This window comes from Pterocles gutturalis, unplaced genomic scaffold (assembly GCF_000699245.1).
Source record: "Pterocles gutturalis isolate BGI_N339 unplaced genomic scaffold, ASM69924v1 scaffold6694, whole genome shotgun sequence".
In the NCBI taxonomy this organism is placed as follows: domain Eukaryota; kingdom Metazoa; phylum Chordata; class Aves; order Pterocliformes; family Pteroclidae; genus Pterocles; species Pterocles gutturalis.
This window is the reverse complement of record NW_010130480.1, coordinates 6267-29174: the sequence shown is the minus strand read 5'-3', so window position 1 is coordinate 29174 and position 22908 is coordinate 6267. Positions and strand designations below refer to the sequence as shown.

The 22908-nt window shown below is 39.8% G+C and overlaps 1 protein-coding gene across 1 annotated transcript in view; it reads left to right on the top strand.

The window, feature by feature from the left end:
* LOC104466706 (kalirin-like) overlaps positions 1 to 22908 on the top strand; it is a gene marked incomplete at both ends in the record, with an annotated part of 33085 nt that overhangs the window by 6967 nt on the left and 3210 nt on the right. Inside the window, 2 exons of the mRNA XM_010080229.1 lie at positions 10888 to 11083; positions 16806 to 16972. Coding sequence (XP_010078531.1) covers positions 10888 to 11083; positions 16806 to 16972 — 363 coding nt within the window. The remainder of the gene's footprint in view (positions 1 to 10887; positions 11084 to 16805; positions 16973 to 22908) is intronic.

Below are 22908 nucleotides of genomic sequence, written 5' to 3'. Positions count from 1 at the left end.
CATCAATAATTGAGGTATTCTTGGACAGGGAAACTTTAAAGAGGCTCTAGCCAGTCTCGCTAATTACTTGCTCTAATTCTGATTGGACATGGTGCGAAAAGAAGAACATATATACAAAATCCGTGAAAGCCATGTGTCAGTGCTTATGTACCTTCTGGGATGTGTTCCACCTACTGTGTTCCACTGATGCTTATTCAGTTCATGGAGCACCTTTAAGTGTTTTTGATGATATAATCCTGAAGGTATTGTTTGTAAATCTGTAGGGAATCTCAAGGTGGGTATTGGTAATTAATGGGAACCTTAGAATGCTGTGTTATATTTTGTTTATTTTAAGACATGGCATGATGAATTATACTGGAATAAAAGGCTGGAAATGGGGTGGCTTAGGTGTCTCTATCTATAATTGGATGACAGAGACAGAAATCAGTGAGAAGTATCTGAGCTTTCCTGTTGTGACTGCATAGTTAGGTATTGTACTGAAGTCTATTCTCCACTACTTGTTATTTGTGTAAATTATAATAATTTAATTGTACTTACCAGTTATATACAGCCTCCTTGACATTGTGAGGCAGTAGTCTTTGTGAGTATGTGTGTATAAGGATAAATGCATGTATTTCATGTCAGATACATACTTTGCTGTGTGGGCAGTAGGTGCTTTAAGAATGCTACATCCAAAATTCAGGAGCTTGTGGTAACTGTAGTATCTCCAATATTGAAATAGAAGATAATTTGCTGCAAGGGTGTGGCAAATGTTGAGTAATTGAGACTTTTACTCTGAAGATATAAATGGGGTGTGAATGCATATATTTGTACATACCTATAAATGGCACCTGTGTTTCCAAAAATGAAGAAAAAAAAGAAAAAAAAAGGCAGAAAAACGGTATGTGCTTCTGGAACACCCAAATGTATCTGTAGGCAGTATATGGTGAACACATGTGAGTCATTCATTAAGATCTCAGCCTCTCTGTTTCACTGCAAATTCTAGGTCTGAACCTGGAATTATGCTCATTTAAGTAAAGATCTTAAAAAAAAAAAAACAAAACTCTCTTAAAATTCTTTTTCTTTTTATGTACTCTTTCAATCAAAGATTTCAAAGGATGTTATCAGCATGGACTGCTTTACTGATGGGGCAACTGAGGCATCAGGACGTGATGTGACTTACCCTAGTCCCCTTCATATGTGGTGCCAGAGATGGGAATACTGCGTGGATGTCTCTGTTTTGTTTCTGCATGAATCCTACTTCTGTGTATTCACAGACACATTTGGAGTGGCTGTGATACATTAAGATATTTAAAATTGGAAACGTGCTTCAGAGTCTTCTAAAATCAGATCAGCTAGAAAGGATTTAAAGAAAATCACCACTTAGCTGTCACTGTAGATTTGCTATTTTTTATCGTAAGAATATCCAAATTCCCTCTGCGAGATTAATATTACAAGGAAATCTGAGAACATGTTTCATAGGGAGTCTATGGGCAGATTATTTTATTTAGAAAGCTCATTTCTGAAAAATATTTTTTATTTTATATATAATAATTATGACAATTTATAACTGAACAGACAATGAAAAATATATCCATGTCAGTATCTTAAATTTTATAAGTACATTTAGTGCTTAAGCAAGAAAAACAGCTTGATGGATAATGAAAAGGCTGTTTGAAATAAAATATTAAATTACACATGTATGCTATGCATTTCAAACAAGAGCTGAATTGCCTCGAACTGACACAGTAATGATCCTTAGAAAGTAGATTGCAGTCGGTTGCCTCAGCCTTATGATAAAGATTCCAAGTCAGTAGGAATCTGTTATCAAAATTAACAAAATTATCTCACGTCATTACTGAGAAGCGAAAAGATTATTTCATCACCATAATTAACAAGCGTGTAGTATTTCTGACAGTTGACTATTCCAAGCTTTTAAGAGAAAAAGTCGATGAAATCTGAACCAGGAAATTAAGTATCTTTTCTACTAAAGACAAGTAGCCTAAGCTATGGCTGGAATTGTATTTAGGTTTTAATTTTCCTTAATAGCCTAGATCCTGCATAGATTAAGAATAGTGAAATAATGTGTATCAGTATGTTTGTCAAATGAATTTCTCCTTTTCTGGACTAGATAAGCCCCCTTCCATCTGTCCGAAGAGCAGTGCCATATTGAACACATCCCTCAGGAAACCCCTCTACCTGCTGCAGCCAGGTTAATCTCTCTCCTTCCTGCACTCACAAACCGTGGGCTCTCCACCTTCCAAACTCAAACACCTTTGTCATCTTTGCATCTGTCTTGTTAAGCATTGAGTTTCCCATTTTTTCCCCTCAGGTCTGTATTCTTATTCTTGGTTCCTGATGACCCTTCCGTAGAAACTCCAATGAGAGAAAAAACTTGCATCTCTCTAGTGGAAGCCAGAGGGATGCAGCTGTGGGAGCCCATCTACTTCTAACAGCTTTAGGGGAGTCTGTGCATTACAGCTCAGTCTCAGAGAATACTTACATCTGATGTTGTCTCTTTCCATCTACTTTTGGCACCAAATATTTTTGATTCTGTTGATTTTCTCTACTACCCTCTCTCTCCTCTCTTTCTGATTAATAATGCAAACTGAAAGTATTAGGAATTTTTCAAACTCATAAATGACAATTGAGTGATTGGCCTTTAGTTTTATGTAGAAAGTGTCTGACTGTCGTTTTTCTTTGGAAACTTTCCTGCATTTACTATTCTCACCAGATACTGAAATCCATGCCATAGATCCCATAACCCTTTCCTTTGGCCCTCCTTCCAAAACTTGCATTGTACCCAGCTGCTTTGTAGCCCTCCTGGTTTTTGAGCTTTTCTGTAATCTTCTCTTCTTGACAGGGGTTTGGAGTCCAGACAAACTTCAGAATTAATGGTTGCAGCACGAGCAACACTTACTTCCATCCATCTAGGCACCATTGGACCTTTTCTTGTACTTCAGTGAAATCTGCCAACTATTGTTGCATTTGGTCTGCAGGAAAAGTATTTTATGTAAAGAGAAGCCACCTGCCTTTTTCTTTGGCAGGGCACACCAGCTGTGTTCATTTAGGACTTCTAAGGAATTCTGAGCTGCACAGGCAGCTTTTGTGTTGTACTTGAGTCAAGGCAGGTTTCACAGATACAAATTTGGATACGAACCCACAGGCACATAGCATGTGCTGCCTGTTCTTTCTTGCCTTAATCTCATTATATTGACTGATATTTACACTCTGGGTTCTTGGGGTAAATTATGAAATCCAAACTATTGCACCACCTGGAAACAGACATAACAGAAACATGAGAGAGCCTAGCTATCCCTTAGGAGGTTATTCTGCCTTAGGTTTTAAAACCATAAAATGACAACCCATTCTGTATTTAGGAAATGTGTCTAACTTTGATGCCTGATATGTTTTATTCCTTTACCAAGTCATTGTGCATTTCGAGACAAGACAGGATCATTAGGATTATATGGTTGGTCTTTCTATATGATACAAACTTCAACGGAGTTTGTGCAGCCAACCAAGTAACTCAGGAGATTTCACGCAATGTCAATGTGGTAGCTGATCCGCTACAAGGAAATAGGGTGTAAGACTCAAGGGACGGTAGCTAGCAGACATTAGAAGCGGTGCTGGCACCACACTGAGCACATTATCCATGTGAAGCACAGTCTTATCCCAGAGTTATATCCTCAGTAAAATCTGTCAAGTGTACTTTGTCCTTTTTGCTTCAGAAATAGTCATTAAAAGGCTTATTAACCATTATTTAGATGAATGCAAATATACAGCATATGAAATGAATGGTAAAATGCACGGAGTGGCAACCCCTGACAAAATTACTGCCATCCAGAGTCTGTCTGTGTATTTTTTCTTTATATCTTTTGTAGAGAGATGATCAAATTCACTAATAGACCCCTATGAAATTCTGTGACTGAGAACAAGAATGACTTCAGCCGATACCTGTCTGGCAACAGTTGTTGGTTACCTCCAAAGAAACTTCCTTCTCCCTTTCCCAGAGCTGCCCAGCTCCTTCCCTTCTGTGTGTTGTTTTGTTTCCTGCAATGCACATGGATCTGTGCAGTGCTAGACAGGGCCTCTCCACTGCAGTCTTAGGCCAACATGGTTCCTAGGGCAAGATATTGTGCTGGAAGGGGTTATGAGGGTTTCCTCTGTATAATATAAATTTGATCTTGTATGCTGTTTGGTATCTTTCAAAAAGCCCTGTGATCACTAAAATATTCACCTGATGGATATCTGATTTTCCACCATTCAATCTCTTTGGCTCCATTCCACTTGCTAATTAAATTTTTTTCAGCCTCGATTTCACTTGCTGGCTTTTCTGGCTGCTTCCATCCATCCCTGAGCATGAGTTTAGAAGGGAACAGGAGCCAGCTTTCAGACAGTAGTTTACTTCACTGTTATTTACAGCTCAAGTGAGTTTCCCATTCCAGGTTTTATAACATTAGCAGAATCTTTCAAGTGAATTAGCTGCCTGCGTGAAAGTACAAGATGTTTTATAGCCCCTCACTGACTTATAGCTGACACTCAGATGTGAGCTTCTTTATTAGAAATAAGAGTTACAGATATCTTGAGATACATTTGTAAGAAAGAGAATGGTAAGAAAAATATCAGCCTCTCCTGTTCATAGGCTGGAATCTTGTAATGTCTGATGCTTAGTGAGGTTTTGTTTTTCTTTTCCATGTGTACCTAGTTTTCAAGCTGCACATCGCTCTATTTTAAGGAAACACAGACACTAAGCTGTCCTGGGCATCTTGTCTTTTGCAGGTGAATTCAATTGTTTCTCTTGATTTTTGGGGGATTCAGGAGCCAAAAGCACTGGAGCAGAATCATCACTGTGACAGCCTTTTCACACTTCAGTGGCCCAGGTCACCACTAAGCCAGTGTCGCATCTCTGTCTGTTGTCAAAAAAGTGGCTGACAGCACTGTCATACTGCACAGTGGGAGCCTAAACTGAGGCCTGAGGAGGAGGAACAGCAAACTTTCTGTTTACATGAATCGTAGAAGGAACAATTTAATTCACCCTTTTCTGCCTGCATGTCCTCTACCATATACTTCCAATATTAGTCTGCTCGTAGATCCACTTATACCGTCACATCCAGTCCTTTGCTCTTCCAGTCTGCTCTGAATGCTGAAGGAGAGCCAAGTGCTATTGCCCCTGGCACCCCTGGTGCCCAGTCTCTAGTATGTCCCTGAGGGATCTAGCCTCCCCTCTCCATTATAACCCTTGTCTTTCTGGACTCGCAGACACTCCTGCAGCATCCAGGAGTCAGAATTACCTTTTTTGATTCCTCCCTGGATGACATCTGACCTTTCATCTCTTCCACACTCACTCTCTGTTCATCTCAGGTGTATGGCTCCCACCTTTGTTTTTATTTTTCTTGAAATTAGGTAGATACTCCCTTTTCTTGATTCTGAGCTCTTCACAGATCTGCCGTGTGCCTGTGTGACTCTTCTTCCTGTCCTGCCTCATCCCCATGCTCTACCCACTCCTCTCACCTTTTCTCCTCCTCCTACTTGCACCATCATTTCTCTTGCAACCTCCCTCCTACATTTGCTTGTTCTTCCCAAACATCTTTACTTTTTTTAAGGTTCCTCTCACAAGCCCCCTCTCTTTGTGTTGATAGCTTCTGCTCCCAAGATAGAACTTTCCCTCCTCCTCGTATATGCCCTTCCGCAGCCCTTACTTCAAAATACCAGCTCCTACGTGACTCATTCACCATATTACATTTATTTTCTTTTGCTTGATTCCTTATTTCCCTTCTCCACCTCCTTCAATTGGCAAACAAAATTTTCTGGGTGGCATTAAACAAGATGATTTTAGGTGTCAAACACTGAATTTAGGCCAAGCAAGCAGCATTCGAGGCTCAGCAGCACCATTTTGTAGAGGATCTCAGCAGCAGCATCAAAAAAAAAAAGATACTTAGGATTTAGATATGAAATGGTTCTATGATTCTATGATTGCAGATGTACAGTTGCCTGCACAGCAGCTGCTGCAGCTCAGGTGGGCTCTTTGGCCTAATTCACTATCAGACTGCAACGTAAGCATGAGATGGCTGGACTGCTGCAGTTGTTACTATTACTGCTATTACTTTTCACTGGTGTACCTTTTCTCTATACCTCTCCTCTTCCTCCAGGATTGAAGATGAACATGTGTCTCTCCCTTCAGTCTCGTTATCTGCTGGTGTTGCAACGTGATAAATCCAGGAAGCAGCAAATACAGCAGTACTGCAGCAGTGAGAATTTGGTTGTATTAAGTTGCTGCTTTAGGCAGATGCCTGCCTAAAGAGTATGTGGTCTAGACTGTGGTCACTGTGTCTGCATGAAATAGATCTGGCTGACATAGTCTATATATCTGTTGCAGCCTTGTGACAGTAGCGTGGAGCTCAGCACAAACCCAGTGTTTGCTCACATGCTGAAGTGAACTTCTGGGTTGCCTCTGCTGCTCTGATAAGGATATCTCAGGTAGCTCATCTAACACTAGTTTGGGTTCACTACCAGCATCAGTTCCCCTTCTGTTATCATGGTGGGAGGAGCTTCTGTTTCAGGTGAAGAATGAAGAAATGTGCTTTCTAGGCTCATTGTCAGTCAACAGCTTTGTCATGTCTTTCTCAGTACTCTGGGGTCACTTGACCTTTCTTTAGTTATATGGAGATGTTTCTTGGCCACCAACCTTATATGACCTGCAAGGAAGGAGCATGGCTTTTCTGTGAACAGTGTGGGCACCTGGAGATAAGTCTGCTTCTGCTAATGCAGACCTGTGCACTGCTACTGTTGCTGCCCTCATGACCATTCTGCTTTGGTACGATTTCTCTCTGATGCCAGAGCAGAACAGAGCAGAGCTTGGGGCTTCTCTTCTTTCAGGGCATGTGAGGGATGCTAAGGTCTATTTACAATCACAAACACTGGGATGTAAAGTGAATAAACATAAGAAGCGTTGTCCGTTCTTCCTACCAAAAATCTAGTAGATGAACATAGTAAACTCTAATCAGCCATTCTTTTGGGTCAAAAGGGAATTAAACAAGTGAGCCCCATTTATGAGACAATTCCTGACATAGGCTCAGTGCAATTGTGTCTTACCACAGCTTATGAGGTAGGACACCTTTGTCTGATGCAGTCTAAGCTTCACCATACATGTCAGTGCCTGACCCAATCTGTGAAAGCATTGAAGATCCTTTTTTAGACTTGAAAAATAAATATCTGTAGTTAACAGAGCTGCCTAATTACAGCCTCTTCCTGAAGAAAAATAGACCATTTTCCCTATACCCAAGTCAAACTACTTAGGGACTCAAATTCAGACTCTGGGACCTTTTCCAAAAGGTCTAGTTTGAAGCACAGAAACTACTGGGATGTTGAGGCACTGAATGTACAGACAGAGAAGGAAATGTCTTAATGAGATACGCAAAGCAACATAGTGTCTGGGATAGGGCACCAGATTGGGATTCAGGAAACCTGGGCTGTTATCACAGCTCTGCTGTTGCTTCTTTGCCTTTGTGTGCTTTAGATTCCCTTCTAACCATCTGTTTGTCTCAGCTACTCAGAGCAATGTACCCAACCTTCCTGTACACATGTCACTGGAGGAATTGGTCATGTTCCACCTCTTGCTGTGCCTGACTCCTTCCTCTCTCCCCCTAAGCCAGCACAGGGGGTGATTATCACTTCATCAGCCCCCACGTGGAGGCAACTTCCCTCGTTCCTTCGTTCCTTCCTTCTCCTCTCCACTGGTGGCTGAGCTCCTGGCTTTGGCAGAACTAGCACTGGGCTAACAAGCCCCACTGTACCTGTCCAACTGTCCAGAGCCACTCAGGTGCAGCATTAGCCCCCGTTCCTGGTCCTGGCAATGTGACAGGGAGCACCATGGGCTGGCATTGTATCCCACATTGTTTATCAGCTCGTGTTCTGACTGCTTCTACTGTCCTTTCCTCTTGAATTGGAACTACTGATTTGAAGTGGGGAGTGTGGCTAATGGAGCAGAAATCCTTCAGTGCCTTGCAATGGCTAATAGGACAGGTAGATATTCAGGTGCAGCTCCTCCCATGTGTGGAGCCTGGTGAAAGTGGTCTGCTGACATGAGCATGAGGAGCACTGGTTACCTGGGAGGCAGTCCTTCTCTTCAGTGTTTGTAGGTGCCTCTCTGTGACAGACCTGTCTCGGACACTTAGGCCTATGGGGCAGAAAGCGGTGCGGTCAGGAACAGCCATTTCCCTGTGCTCGAGTGGAAATTATTGTAGATTTCACGATAAAAGCAATGCTGCTCAGTGTCCATTCCACAGCCCAGTGGAAAAATTACTAAGAGAAACAGCACCACAGCAGAGAGATTTACCCAGGCAGTTTTGCAGAAGTGTTGGATCTCAGCATACTTGTGGGAACATTTGTTGATACCTTCATTTGTCCATCTTCAACTCCCCTGACAGTTCATCCCTCTGAAAGGTTTACATTTCAAGTCCTGGAGATATGTCCATAGACATAAATGGGATGGAGAGATTTTGTTTTGATCAGAATCCCCTAATCATAGTATTGTGGCTGTCAGAGCAAACTAATGTAACACATTATTTCATGGTTTTAACCTTTTCTGTTACTGTCACTTGTAAATGCTTTTAGACAACTTCCTGAGTGCACGTGCATGGGAATTTTCACAAGAAATTAGGAAGCACTTTATGAATCCTTGCAAAATGTCAAATAATTATGTTTTAGCAGCTTGACAATCAATGCAATGAATTCAGACAGACAATATTTTTAATAGCTCATAAAAAATAAAATTCTTCTGATTCATTTATATCATGTCTTTTCATTAGAAAGAGCATAAAGGGCTTTGCATTGAACTTTAAGTGTTATTTGCATGACTGCAGGGACCTGCGCTTACTCTGATTAATTCCATTGTTTGTAGTTTGAAACAAGGTCAAGACCACTTCAGCTCTGATTACTGTTAGCTGAGGATCTGTCTCTAAATATAAGTGTATCTAGGAAAAACCTTCTCCAGCATCTACTCTGACCATTTCTCCATAACTGTTAAATCTGCCAATAAGCCTCTACAGTACAGGAACTCCAGCTATGACGTGTAAATGAATCAGAGGCTGCTGGAATAAGGAATGGGGCCAAAGAGACTGTAGAGAGAGCTATTATTTAAAGGTAATTGAGTGGAATGGGCAATGGAACAAGCTGAAGAAAAATAGAAGCCCCTCAGGATGTCCACACTCTGCCTTTCACCCTGCAGCTGAGGTCCCAGGTTCTTGGTGGAGTACATCTGCTTCTCTGAAAAAAGAGACTAAAAACTGATTATGTCTCTGATTATCTTCTGATACAAAACTGTGTGCTCGCTTCCATGCTAGAGTGAGAAGGGCTGAGAGCTGGTCTGTTTGGGTTGCCTTGCTGTGCCTGCGTTGGATTTAATATGTGCTTTCTGGAAAGGAAAACTGAATGGACAATTTTGAATCTTGGCTACCTGGGAAGCTAAGGATCTCACTGCACAGGCACAGAAGAGCACTTTTAGTGAGAAACAGAGAACTTTTCACTACATCATAACATGCACAAGTGTGAATTTAGATACCTAGTTTTAGCTCTCCTGAATCTAGCTATCGGGAATTGACCTGTGAATCAGAATTAAGGCATTTATTTAATAATTTGAAGATACTTTTAAAAATTGTATTCTCCACAGTTCTAGCTTATATGCATGATTTAATTCCCCTTCCCCTTGTCCCACCTCCATCATTCAATGTCACTAGCATGTTCCCTCTTTGTCTGTAGCAGCAGAATACGTTGAGGTGAGATTGTGCTGATTGGGTGGAGGCTAGATCTTGCTTCAACTGAACAGGCAAAAACAGAGGAGGGCTTTGATACTGGTTGGCTACTCATGGGCTAAAATGTAAAATACAGAAGATACAGTAACTGGACTGATAAAATAATCAGACTGTGTGTTATAATTAGGAAGCAGACAAAGCAACAGAAGATTTTGCGTGTTCCCATGAGTTATTGGCAGGTAATACAGCTCTTTGGTTAGAGCCAGGTACCATTCGTCATTCTCCTGGTGATTCACCCAGCCTAGAGTATGATGTTTCTGTGCTGTGCTTTCCCTATCTGTAAAAGTGAATTTATATTCATTCCACAGTGTAAAAGCTTTCAGATTCACAGGAGAAAAAAAGTTATACAGGGCCTGTTCCCAAGCCCACTGAAGACAACAGAAAGACTCTTATAAAAGACTGTAAGTCCCTGGAAGCACAGCATAGGACTCGTACAACTGCAATCAATGCAGAGAGTGTTAACTCACAAATTAATAATAAAATATTTAGTCTCATGATGCATTTTCTGTGAACAATAGGTAGATACTCTTTGCAATACATTTTATCAATAATAATAATTCTGAAAATGTATTAGTTATCCCTGGTTTAGGGCTTAATGGAAGCAGCTTATAATTTCAATTCTATGAAGATAGAATAAATAATATTCCCATTTGTAATATGCAACATACAGTGTGTTGCAAAATGTTTTTAGAAATATTCAGGCCATTTTGGGATTATGTTGTCACAGGTGTTACAAATTGTTTTCCAATTCTGTAAGCATTACTACTTCATTTAAATTTGAATTTATTCAGAAACATTATCTCTACAATCCATGTGAATATAGTGGGTCTTCTCTTACAGTGCGCTTTGGAATGTATAAGGGGAAAAGGTGTCAGGTTTCTTGTTGGACCAATAATATTTTCATGGTTCCTCACATAGGCAAAATGTTAACCGTGACCATTAAGTGGGCACGATCCAGACTGTACTGACACTCTGGTTTAAGGGTTTCTGGATCAAAGTAAAAATGTGAAGTACTTTTGTGATCCAAACGCAGTTTGAGAGTAAGATGTTTTCATTGATCTCGAGTGAATACAGTATCTGTCTTTTGCCCATGAAGGTTACAGCAGAGTTAGATGCCTGGAATGAAGACCTGCTGAGACAAATGAATGATTTTAATACTGAAGACCTCACTCTGGCTGAGCAGCGTTTGCAGCGTCACACCGAGCGGAAGTTGGCCATGAACAATATGACCTTTGAAGTCATCCAGCAAGGGCAAGATTTACACCAATACATCATGGAGGTCCAGGCTTCAGGTAAGCAGAACAACAGAACAACTTGATCTCTGTATCACATGAGAAGAGAAGAAAAAAAAAAAAAAAAACAACCAAACCAAAAAAAATGCCCAAACCTCCCAAAATGCATATCAAGCAAAAATACCTCAATGCATACCAAATACATCAGCTTTTAACATAAGTATGAGCGATACCTGTCTCTCCACTCCCAGAACTGTTCCACAAGTTTGGGGAATTTTTTGATTCAGGATGATATGTCAGACATTGCCATGTCTTTGAGACTTAGAGTCATTGAGGAAATAAAGCTGACTTTCAGATTTCATTCAGAGAGTTTTACAACTGCAGTATGGACTTCGTGATCAATTCCAAAGTGGATGGAGAGAGGAGGGCAAGACAAGCTGCACTTGTAGGTCCTTGCTCTTGCACTATCTGAGAAGCAAGCACTGCAGGGAATCATGAGTTACAGACATTTTAGCTAGCCAGTCAGACTTCAGGTCTGGATGAAGTCTAGTTCTTCCAGACTCCTAAGCTTGTTAACCTTTCTGCAACAAGACTTTATTGAGAGGTAAACTCACCAGATGTGCTGGCTTCATTCTCCGCAGACTTGAGTGCCTTTCCCTGTGCCACATTTCAGGGTGCCGGAGGGAGAGAGAGAGGAGCGAGGGGAGAAAGAAGCTAGCTATCCAAGAGCCCTCTGGGAAAGAATCCAAATATGAGAGCCTTGAAACCAGTCATGAAATGGAACTCTTGTTTCCAGACAGCTCTAATTGGAATTATTATATATCAAAAGGGAATATGATAAACCATAGTGGAATTTTCCTTTTTGGTGTGCATTTGAAAGCTAAAGGTAGCAACCTGGACCTAAAAACAAAACCCTTTGGCATGTGCTTTTAAATTACAGACTTGATTCATGTTGATAGGGAGTCTGTCTGATATTTTTACTCTGCTTCTCAGCAGTAGGATCCTGTTTCTAAGACATCCTATGAATCAGGATTTTTGTATCCTTGCATTTTGCATTTGGAAAAGGAATATCATAATTCAGATTAATCACTGCGTGAAGTCCAGAAGTGAATGTTACCTGTGAAGTGTTTTAGCCTTCTTACATGTCTGGAAAGACTGCAAAGCAAGAGCAATTCCTGTTCTTTCCCTCCTAATTTGCACTTTCAAAATAAAAAGGATTTTTATGGTTTTATTCTTTGGCAAACATTTTACCTCAAGGCCCCCACCTTTAGAAAAACGTGGCAGTATTCAGCCTGATTTGGCCAGCTGCACTCAGCAGAGGCCGTAAGGACTGCTGCAAGAGTTTGTTGTCAATCAGACAACCCTGTGCATTGTGCGAATCATGTGTGTGAGCTTCTATGAGACCTGCCTGCACTACGCCTCATCCTGTGCTTCAGCTCCCTTCCTTTCTGGGATAGAAAACTTGTATTAATACATCAGTGAAGACATTTGCTTTTCTTTTCTTTTTTTATCTTCATATGTGTAGGAATCCATAGGAGGTAAAGAATATGATCCAGAACAGAGCACAGTTGGGAGTCTCAGTGGCTGATTTTTAGGGGGGGGAAAAAAAAAAGTCTGTGTTTGTCAAGAAGTTAGAAACAACTTATTTTGGACTGCAGACAAAAGATTATGAACTAAATAAAGTTACTTCTAAAATGTTTTTATAAGATTATCTAAGATCAGTTTCGATGAAGCCTGTCTAATAAAAATCCATTGCTCCCAAAGGCAAGGAAGCAGAAGCCTCATGGGGATGTAGAGTTAACTGTAGTTAAAGGTAATGGTCATGTCCGCCATGGACAGAATGCTAAATGCTGGGAGAATGGCAAAATAAGGGAGAGAGGTTGCTCTTGGGAGCCTACTGTTTCTTATTTCAATAAAGGACAGTTATACTCCATAAAAAATTCATTTAATTTTACTCTCTCTTCCTGAATCCTATATAATAGTCATTCAGTGCATTAGGTTAAGGGGTGATTGTTCTTACTGCCAGAGCTGTGAACTTGCAGGAGTTCTGGGAAATCAGCTGCTCTTGCTGCTTCCTATTGTACAGTGTCACTACTGCAACAATCAGAACTCAGCTGTAGCCATGGAAGATAAAGCCAGAAAAAATCTGATTGTTCGGGGGCATTCTACCTAACCAGACACTCTTAATTGACCAAGTTTCTTACCTTGCCTGTTATTCTCTTTGAACTTTATTTTTATCATGTCACACAGGAAACTAATTCAGTTTCTATTATTCTGGTGTTTGGCTTGGAGATCTTTAAGCTAGTAAGTCTGTCAGATAAAATTACATCCAGGGTTTTCTGCACAGGATGCTTTTTTCAGTTGGAAATCTTGTGCAGGTAGAGAAAGAAGGTTTTAGACATTCACCCATTATTTTTTGCATGTCTGATTCAGATTTGGAGCAGTGATTCTTACCAGGCTGTGGAGTGTCTGGAAATCCCTGTGAACAATGTCATGTTGGTACAATAAATACAGTGGTCCTGCGATGCTCCATATCGGGCTCTGTGCAGATATTCAGGGTATCCGTGCATGTGAGGCATCTATGCAAGTCCAGTATTTCCAAGGCTCCATACAGCTCAGAGTTATGTTCCTGTGATTCCTTCCACTACTCCAGCACGTGTGGGTGAGCCTGGTTTGGATTAGCCTGTTTTCACCATCATAATAGTTATTCTTCAGAAGAAATGTTTGGTTTTATTAGGGGATATGTAAGATCTGGAAGTCAGGTTGTGCTTTCTGAAATGTTGCAGTACTTTCAAATTGTCTTTATGTCTCACTAAAATCAGTGTCCTTCAGAAAACATGTTGGCATTTAGAGAGTATTTATAACAGTATTCTCAAGAAGACTGGACTTTTTAATGAGCCAGTACTTTTTATTTCAATGAACCTATCCTCTGTTTTTCCAGTTTGGTTGTAGCTCTGCTACTGATGGCAAGGCTAAGTATGGGGACAAATATTGTCAAAAAATGGATATTGATTTTTGGGTGTCTAACCTGATATGTTGAAAGTTCCTGGTGTTTCCAGAAGTGGCAACTCGGACATTTCTGAGAACTCCATTTCCTATAGAAAGTTTAGGATCATAATTGAGCAGTGATTTAACATCTCAACCTGAGCTGCAGTGATGACAAGTTCATGTAATTCATTACCATACGCACCTTAGTCATTCTGCTTCTGGGTACTAAAAGCAGGTACTCTCTAATAGCTGATTGATTGATTGAATGAATTTATTTGGTTATTAAAGTCCATTTGCATTGTCAGTATCATTGTCATAACGAGCACCACAGTTAGGAGTCGCTCATGGTTTATGGAGCTACCTTTTAGAAGCAATTTGTCTAAGCCCGAAATACACTGCAAAGCTGATGTTGGGGAAATTTATACAGTCCCTACCTGTTATGTGGAAAATTCAAAGCCCTTTTGTTTCCTGGCTGTCAAGCTGATATCATTCACATCTTTTCCCAGCCTTGCATTGCTTAAAAGGGAAATACAAATCTATTTCATTTTGTTAGGGATATCATTTATAATTAGTTATAACTATAGTTTATATTGCAAGGAACAGGCTACTAAACTTCCCTGTCACAGTGTTTTAACTGTTCAGCCTAAGAACAAGTTCAAAGCATTTTCAAAACATCTTTGTACAGGTCAAAAGGCAATACCCCTTCCTTACACCGAGTAGTATCTCACATTGCAAATAGCTCAGGTGTAATGAATGTATGTTTTGTAGGATGCCAGTTAGTGTTGCTCAGTACTCTTTTCTGTAATATTTTTCTTAAAGTTTCAATTCATTATCCTTCACTTGATATCTGCTGCACTGGTTGAGACATTAGAAGGAAATGGCAACCAAGTTCGGTTTATCAGAAAAACAGTTGTGCTTTTTTGTCTGTCAAAACATAATGTAAAGATAATATGTATGAAATTATGCTGAAAACAAGGCTTTCTATTTTGCAAACCAGTCTTTGAGAAGAATAAGCGCTGGCACTGTAGAATAAATCTGCGTGACATATGACAAGCAAGAAAGGGCAGATCATTCATCATGGGGAGCGCAGGCTGCCCTTGGATAGCATCCCAGGCAGCTCACTGGTGGCTGCTGATGAGTTAGCACAATCAAAACCATACCAGCTGAGTGTGCATGGAGGAAAACTCTGCATTTAATATCGAATAGGTGTGGTGAAGTCAAGCATACAAAAAGCCATCATGTCCTGAGGATACAGAACCATATGCAGGCTAATTGTAGCAACAATGCCTGGTGTCTGGCATTTGAAAGGAACTTCACTCCCAAGAATAGAAGCAAATATTAAATTTCCAGTTCTAAATGGGAAGCCAGGGGCCATTCCACTTTATTTGGTAATGAAGAAACTGTTTTGTTTTGGCTGGAAAAAGGAATAAGCCAATCGCTTGCATTCCCATGTGCTTTTTCTGATAAAACCAGAAGCCAGGAAAAAGAGGATAGAGTCAGTTATAAGGTCATATTTGTTTTGTGTCCCATCCTCTGTAGATATTGCTGTGAGAGAGAATGAAAGTCACAAGTCTCAGAGGAGGATAAAGGGGGAAGATAAAGCACCTTTTTAAATGGGTTTTAAAAACAGTGTCCAAGCATTTTGTACAGCAGCTTCTAATTAACATGCTTCATTTTTAATGTCCTATTATACCATGAAATCAAATGGCTTTGGAAAAAATGTAGTGTTTTCTCAGGCTTAATGCAATCTGATTATTTATATATTAGGTTCCTGAATCTCCCTGTATTGAGGCCAATGGCAAGATTTCAGTAGACTTCAGTAAAGGAAGAGTTGGGTCTTTATTAGTTTATAATCACAGGGATTACAGTAACATGGGATGATGTAATTTTTCCTCCAGGCTAAACTTTGACAATTACATTGGTAATGTACCTAGCAATGCTATTGCACCAGTGTAATAAAGAATGAAGATGTGAAGTTCTGCATTGTATTTCATGTAAACACTACACAAAAGGCTCACAGGGTTGTAAGAAAATTCGGGAGATGGGAAGAGACTCAGAACATCTCTATTTCAACCTCCTGATCAAGTCAGGGTCAGCTGTGAAATCAGACCAGGTCATTCAGGGGTTTATCAGTTACATGCAGTGTGCAAGGGATGGAGACTAGTACAAAGCCACCTTTTCACTCTGGTATGTGAGGATTGGATGAAAGTCAGTCTGTGGAATAATTCTGAATGCACTGTAGGTTGGTTTAAACTAAATGGTTGTTAATGATCCTCTGAAGTGCCCAAACGGAAAAACATTTGCACTGTGGAGTTCCAGGTACTTGTAGCACTACCGTAGATCTGGCGACTAGAGGTTGCTTCCTTTATTTCACTTTTCTATTTTTTTCCTCATCTTTTTTCTCTTCTAAGTTCTTTTCAACATACATTTGTAAGGTATAAGTTAATGAATTACTGTAAGAAAATGAGGGGATTTTCTGTCTTTTTTTTTAAGATTTGATATTCATGCAAGTTTTTGAACAAGGCTGTGGTTAAATCATGTCCTACTAGCTGGATGCTGATGGGTGAGATGAGCAATGACCACCAGAGAAACACTGCTTGTAGAAAAATGTAATGATACAGAAAAGGAAACTGGGAAAGCCAAATACTACATGTGAGAGAATTTAGTGAGAAAGAAATTACTCAGGGAGTTGCAAATCAATGTGTTAGGTGGCAAAAAATTTTGAAGCTTGCATTTGTGAAACAACTGAAATTTTAAATAAGTGCAAAGATCTCTCTCCCTCTGCATGTTGCAGGCATTGAGCTGATCTGTGAAAAAGACATTGATCTTGCGACACAGGTTCAAGAACTGCTGGAATTCCTTCATGAGAAACAGCATGAGCTGGAACTTAATGCTGACCAAACTCACAAGAGGTTAGAGCAGTGCCTACAGCTCCGGCACCTACAGGCTGAAGTCAAGCAGGTGAGAGTTTTTAACCATACTTAATGGTCCTAAATGGGTTTTCAGTCACTGCTAAACCAGCTTCTGCCAAGCCACATACCTTTAGGTGGACAATCTTAATCCCCCTTTCCTTAAAAGTACTTGATTTGCTGACAGATTGCAGCATGACCCTTTACAAATAACACAGGGCTCTGTTCCCTCTAGTGTACATATATTTGACTTCTTGAATAGTTACAGGAAGTCTGCGCAGAACTGACCCTGTAACTTCTCAACTGGAGAAGATGCGTCAAACTCTCTGTGTTCAGGGAATATAATGATTTGATTTGGCATCCAGACTTAAGCTGTTCTGGAGAATTGGCCCAAAGCAAAGGATTACTGAGCTGTGAGGTCTTAAGTATGACATTACAGTAGTTTCACCTTTTCATTTATTGCTGTACATCTGTTGACCTGCAGGAATCTTTAACATCTTCTAGGTAAGATAAAAAATTCTGTGTCTTCTAGATCCTAGGACTTGTTGAGCCATCTTAGTACTATTACGTTGTGTTTCATCCAGATTTCATCCTAGTGTAGGTGGTTGTGTTCTGTCTCCCTAGATGCCTCACGTTTCTTTGTTTTCCTTTGTTACACAGGGTAACTCTACACTTCCTGCTTCCAAATCCATTAAGTGGTTTCACACTTCAGTGTATGTCTGGATTTCAACTGAATGGTCTTGGTTTCATTAGGAAAACCAGGAACTTTTTTCCAGACACCTGAAATATTAAGGTTTCCATTCTGTCAGTACAAGAGGCGGGTTTTTGTGTTGGTGGGTTTTTTTTTCTTTCAAGTAGTACAAGGTGTTCATGAATATTTGCTTCTTTGTTTACTAAAAAAAAAAAAAAGAAAACACACAAAAAAATAATATACTGAGTGCTCAGTACACATGATCTTAGTTATTCTTTCTTCAAAAGTGAATATTTGAGTGACACTTTATCTGAATTGTTTTATCATTGCTGGCAAAAAAATGCTTCATTCTCAGACAACTGTTGAGCTAGAAGCTGCCAACACCAACACCGGTGCATACATTTTCTTTCAAAGTCCACTTTGATGCAGATGTTTTGCAACAGTAAATGAAAGTAGCACAGAACTCTCCTAAACTTTTATTTTGAAAATGTAGTCATTTTGTGTTTGTAATTATTGAAGGCCAACTCCTCATGAAGCTTCAGAGCTCTATAGAGTGCTTTGGCTTTCTTCTGAATAAAAAGAAGAGACTCTGTGATATTCATAATCACTACCTTAATATTACAATGAAGTCTCTTTTTTTTTCCATAGATTCCTGAAGTTTCTTACACACAACTTAGCTAAACTTGAAGTTCTGTGCAGTAAATTTATGATGCAGGAGAGCCATTTTAACTTACAATAGAAAATAGAAAGAAGTAATATGTGTAGCAGAAATGCTAAAAATGCAGGTTGTCACTCTCTGACCAAGTGTCACTAGCCCACTTGACCAGGATGAAGTGCCAGTTGGTCAGCCCTGGGTCCGCTCCTGGAGCCATGCGGTGGCAGTGCAGTGTTCTCTGCAGGTACCTGATGTTCCTTGCCTCATTGTCAAGTAACTGCTGGGCCTTAACTCTTTTACAAACCAAAATCTAACCAAAGGAAATGGTTTTAGGACTGAACTATCTGATACTCACTGTGAGAGGAGAGCAGCTGCCTTGAATTAGTATTTCCTTAACAGAGCTTGGGACCATCAGAGCCTTCATTACTGTGCGACCTTTCAGCAAACCAGTAGTGAAGAATCATGTTATTTGTTCAGCTGAATACTAAGGACTCCTTTGCTTATTAACCTATAAATTACCACAGCTACAATTTCACTTAGAAAGAAGCAAGTTAAAATATACCTGTGCTCTATCTATTTGGTTTCCTGTAGATGAATCATATTCCCAACCATTTAGTGAAATTGGGAAATATATTGATTTTGGCTTGTAGTTGATCTCCAGTCTGGTCCAGATTTCCTTCACTTTCATTGTAGTGCATCTGAGACGATGGATGATCTCATTACCAAATTGCTCTCACTTTTGTGAATTGGTTGAGATGTGGTTGCTGCAAGACACCTTCTGTAGCTGTAGTTAAGTTTTGCTGACACAGTAAATTGGTCAAGGCTGCTACATGTACATGTGTTTGCATTTTGGTATAATGGCTCATGGAAATACAAAGCCGTTTAACTGTCTCTGTCTATTTAAGTTTCCTTTACCGGGTATTTCTGCTTTATATCATATGCATCAAGGGTTCAAATACCAAGACAATGAATCGAAGTTTGGGGCCATTAAAGCAGAACAATTCCAAATGAGATGTTCTGTGAACTGCTTTAGAGTGGAAAAGAATACAGATCAGCGATTCACAAACTCTTTGTTATGAAGTCCTGCCCAAGACTGATTTCCCATCATTTGGATCCCATTCATTTTCATCAGAAACCACAGAGCTTGGATTGCTTATGTAAAAGTAATAGCAGAATAGAATTGTGGAGATCAGTTTAAAAAACAAACTCTAATGCTGTGCTTGCAGCTGTTTGGCTTCCCTATCCCCTTATTTTATCTTTGTATGTTTTATTTCTTTTTTTTGTAAGTGTTGAACTTGACCTTATTTACTCCAAGATATCCTCACAGTGTCCCACTACATTTATTTTCCAGGCTGTTTTGAAGTGTATTTATTCATTTTCATGTGCCTGTTATCCATCCGCTTTTGCTGTTTGTCATTAGATTTGCTTCCAGGTGAATATGCCCAAAGGATGATGGGAAACAGTAATTTGAGAGACACTGAATATATTTGGTTTTTTCCCAATCTAATGTTAGAGAGCCCCTGGAAACCCAAAATTGCTAAAATTAACAGGAGGTGTCTTTGCTGCTGGTTGTGTCTGTGGTAGTAGGAGCCTCTCAAAGGAAAAGGGTCCAGAGATGTAAAAGATGCATTTACATTATTTTGCCTTTTAAACTTAAAAATCTTTTCCAGTGCAGCTTGATGGGTATCATTAGCAAGGCGTTAAGTCTTTTTCAGAGTCAAGGAAGGCATTCTGACTAAACTAAACCAGCAGACAGAAACAGTATATGGCACAGAGCTCTTGTTTCTTAAGGAAGGCTGCACAAGAGGTGCCTCACTTTTTACTTTTCCTGTGAGGTCTGATTCTGTGCTCGGTGAAGATGGCAGAGTTTCAGGGTGTGAATTTTAGAAGAACTTCATACTGTTATTTAGTTTCAGAGGAGCTATATGCAGAAGTAGCCTGTTTTAGGAAAATTGGAGTCAAAGGTGGGAGTTGTTTCAGAACTGTGATGGTTGCCATGTTAAGACAACCCATGCCTTGCAGTGAAATTGTTCTCCAGTGGCAAGTGGCTTTATCTAAAGTGCTGTCAATGTGCTTCTGCTTCTCCATTATAAAAAAAAGTGGTTGGGATTTTTAAGAGAGTCTTTGGAGATTTAATTAACTCCAGAATTATTTAATCACTGCTTCTACAAAGTTGATAAAATCTGTAATTTGTAGGAAATGTCTGTTTAAAGCCATCTTTTGCTGTTGGCCTGTCTGCACGTTGCCAGAAAATGGTAAATCTATTAATAGAGGAAATAATCAGAGAAGTGTCTTAGTGCTGTATTATCAGCTTATATATATATTTTAATGAAAAGGTATAAAGTACCATATAAGTAGGAGCCAATTTGTGAGCAGGTCTTGTAAACCAGATACAAATGTGTAAATTTCTCTTCCAACCATTTTGCAGTCTATTTCCACACCAGTGACAAAATGAAAGGCTCTGCAGGTGACTGGGTTTTGCACGTAAATGTAAGAAGCTTTGGGTACACAACTGGATTTTTTTTCTTACTGTATGTAAACAACACACACAGAAAAGGAGGAAAAAAATCTAAGAGAAAAACACTACTATGGAAAAAGCTGTTGTAATCCCAAATGAGACCCTGACATTTAAGTGTTAGACTTTTGAAAGTAGAATGGGGTAATTATTTAAGTTCTTCAGTCAAAATTTTCTAGTGTTTGGATGTGCACTGGGCCTGGAAGGGCGAGTGCAGGAACCCCAGTGAGTGCCTGAACCCACACTCTGGGGGAAGGCAGGAGGGGCACAGCTCCTGGGATGACAGCAGCCGTGGTCAGGAAGAGTGCTGTGAGCATTGCTGACAAGATATAGTCCAGCAGAACCTGACTTGAACTGCTTTACCGTGAATATTTTTGAGTCAACAAGACAGTTGTACAGAGGAATGCACATGTATCATTACCATAAGAGGAAACCTGGCTGCTTTCGGTTGTATGGTCCCTCTTCCTCCTTACTCAACCTTGTTGCCTATTAGCTTTTCACTAATTGAGTTGCTTTGCTTTAAGACTGAGGTTTCCAGTGATTTTATTACTAGTTAGAGACTCAGATATTTGTATGAAATCTGCATCCAAACTTCTGTGGCAGGTTTTGAAAATTTCAGCTGTTCCCAAGAGGACCCTGCCCTGCCCTGATTGTATTGATTTAAACGAAAGTGAAAAGAGGTGCCACATTTTTAGCATACGTACTCAGTATTTTCTACACTCTGAATGGCCCAAGCCAGGATATATCACAGTATACAAAATGTGAAAGCATGTCTTGCTTTATGGTGTCCTCACTTCAAGTCTTTCCCAAATACAGTGATCCTTTGGTTAACTTCAGCTTTTGGTACCATGTAGAAGGTAATAATGTAGTTTTATTGTCTGATGGACTATAGAAAATGCCAGCCAAAAAGCTTGCCACATGATAACTTGATTTTTTTTCTTCTAAATCTTTGTTGCATTTCCCAGAGGAACAATAGCACCTGCTGATGAAAGAGAGAAAGCTGACAAATGAAATTTTCCATGCTGTTGTACTGAGAAGAATTTTCTACAAATTAGGGTCAGCTACATGTGTACATGGCTCCTCTTTCTTTCTCCTAGGGAAAACTAATTTTCCTACTCTACAGGGAACTGAATGGCTATCACTAGGGTGATACATGATGTAGGGATAAAAACCAAAACAACAGAAAATCCCTATTTCTTTCAGACAATTTAATGGATCACTTGGTGAAAAGGACGGCACAAAAGGGAGATTGCTATGTAGAATATTGCAGCAAAGTCAATTTTGGAGCTTTGTAAATCATGAGCCAAATTTAGGGCAGTGATTGGGCAGTCAGGATTTTCTGTGCATCTGTGAATTGAATTCAGCAACTTTCTGGCTTTACTGGAATAATTTGACACCCACACAGGTAGAAAATAGGCTTTGAAATGGCACCGCAAAGAACTTGCACGTGTGTTCTGGGTGCTAATCTTCCAAACGCTTGTCTTAAAATAGCAGAAAATGTTACTGCTTAAATGAATAAATACAAGCTTGATAGATTAATTATGTATATTTAGGACTTGATTCTGCAGTCATTACAGCATGGGTTGCTTGTCTACAGATAATCAGAATATCCCTGATGCAAAGCTTCATGACTAATGTAAAATGCAAGACCTGGGGTTTCTTCCTAGCTCTGCATGCAGGTGGAAACTCCAACTACATCTTAAATACATGTCAGATGAAACCAACTGTCTTCTCCATTTTCACCCCTAAGGACTTACTTTTGTGTGAAAGAAACCCAGGCAAGTGGAGCAGAAAGGAGTTGCAAGGTCCATGATTCCAGATAGAAACTTGAAAAAAAGAGAGATCTTTATGTTTGATTTCAAATCTACCTAACTTTGCTTTGTGTTTTTGCCCTGGGGTATTTGTGTAGGGGAACATTCATTTTTGTGGTCAAACCATGGAAATGAAAGCTCTTTGCTATCCGAATATCCAAGTAAATACTTTGGGAATGTAATTCTTCAAGGAATAAATTCTTCAATAAGATCTTTGCCCTCTAAAAATTTATGTCATTAAGTCCTTATCCTAGGATTTCTTTCTGCTCACTGATTCAGCGTGAGACAAGACTGTGTAAAGTACCTTGTTGTTTAG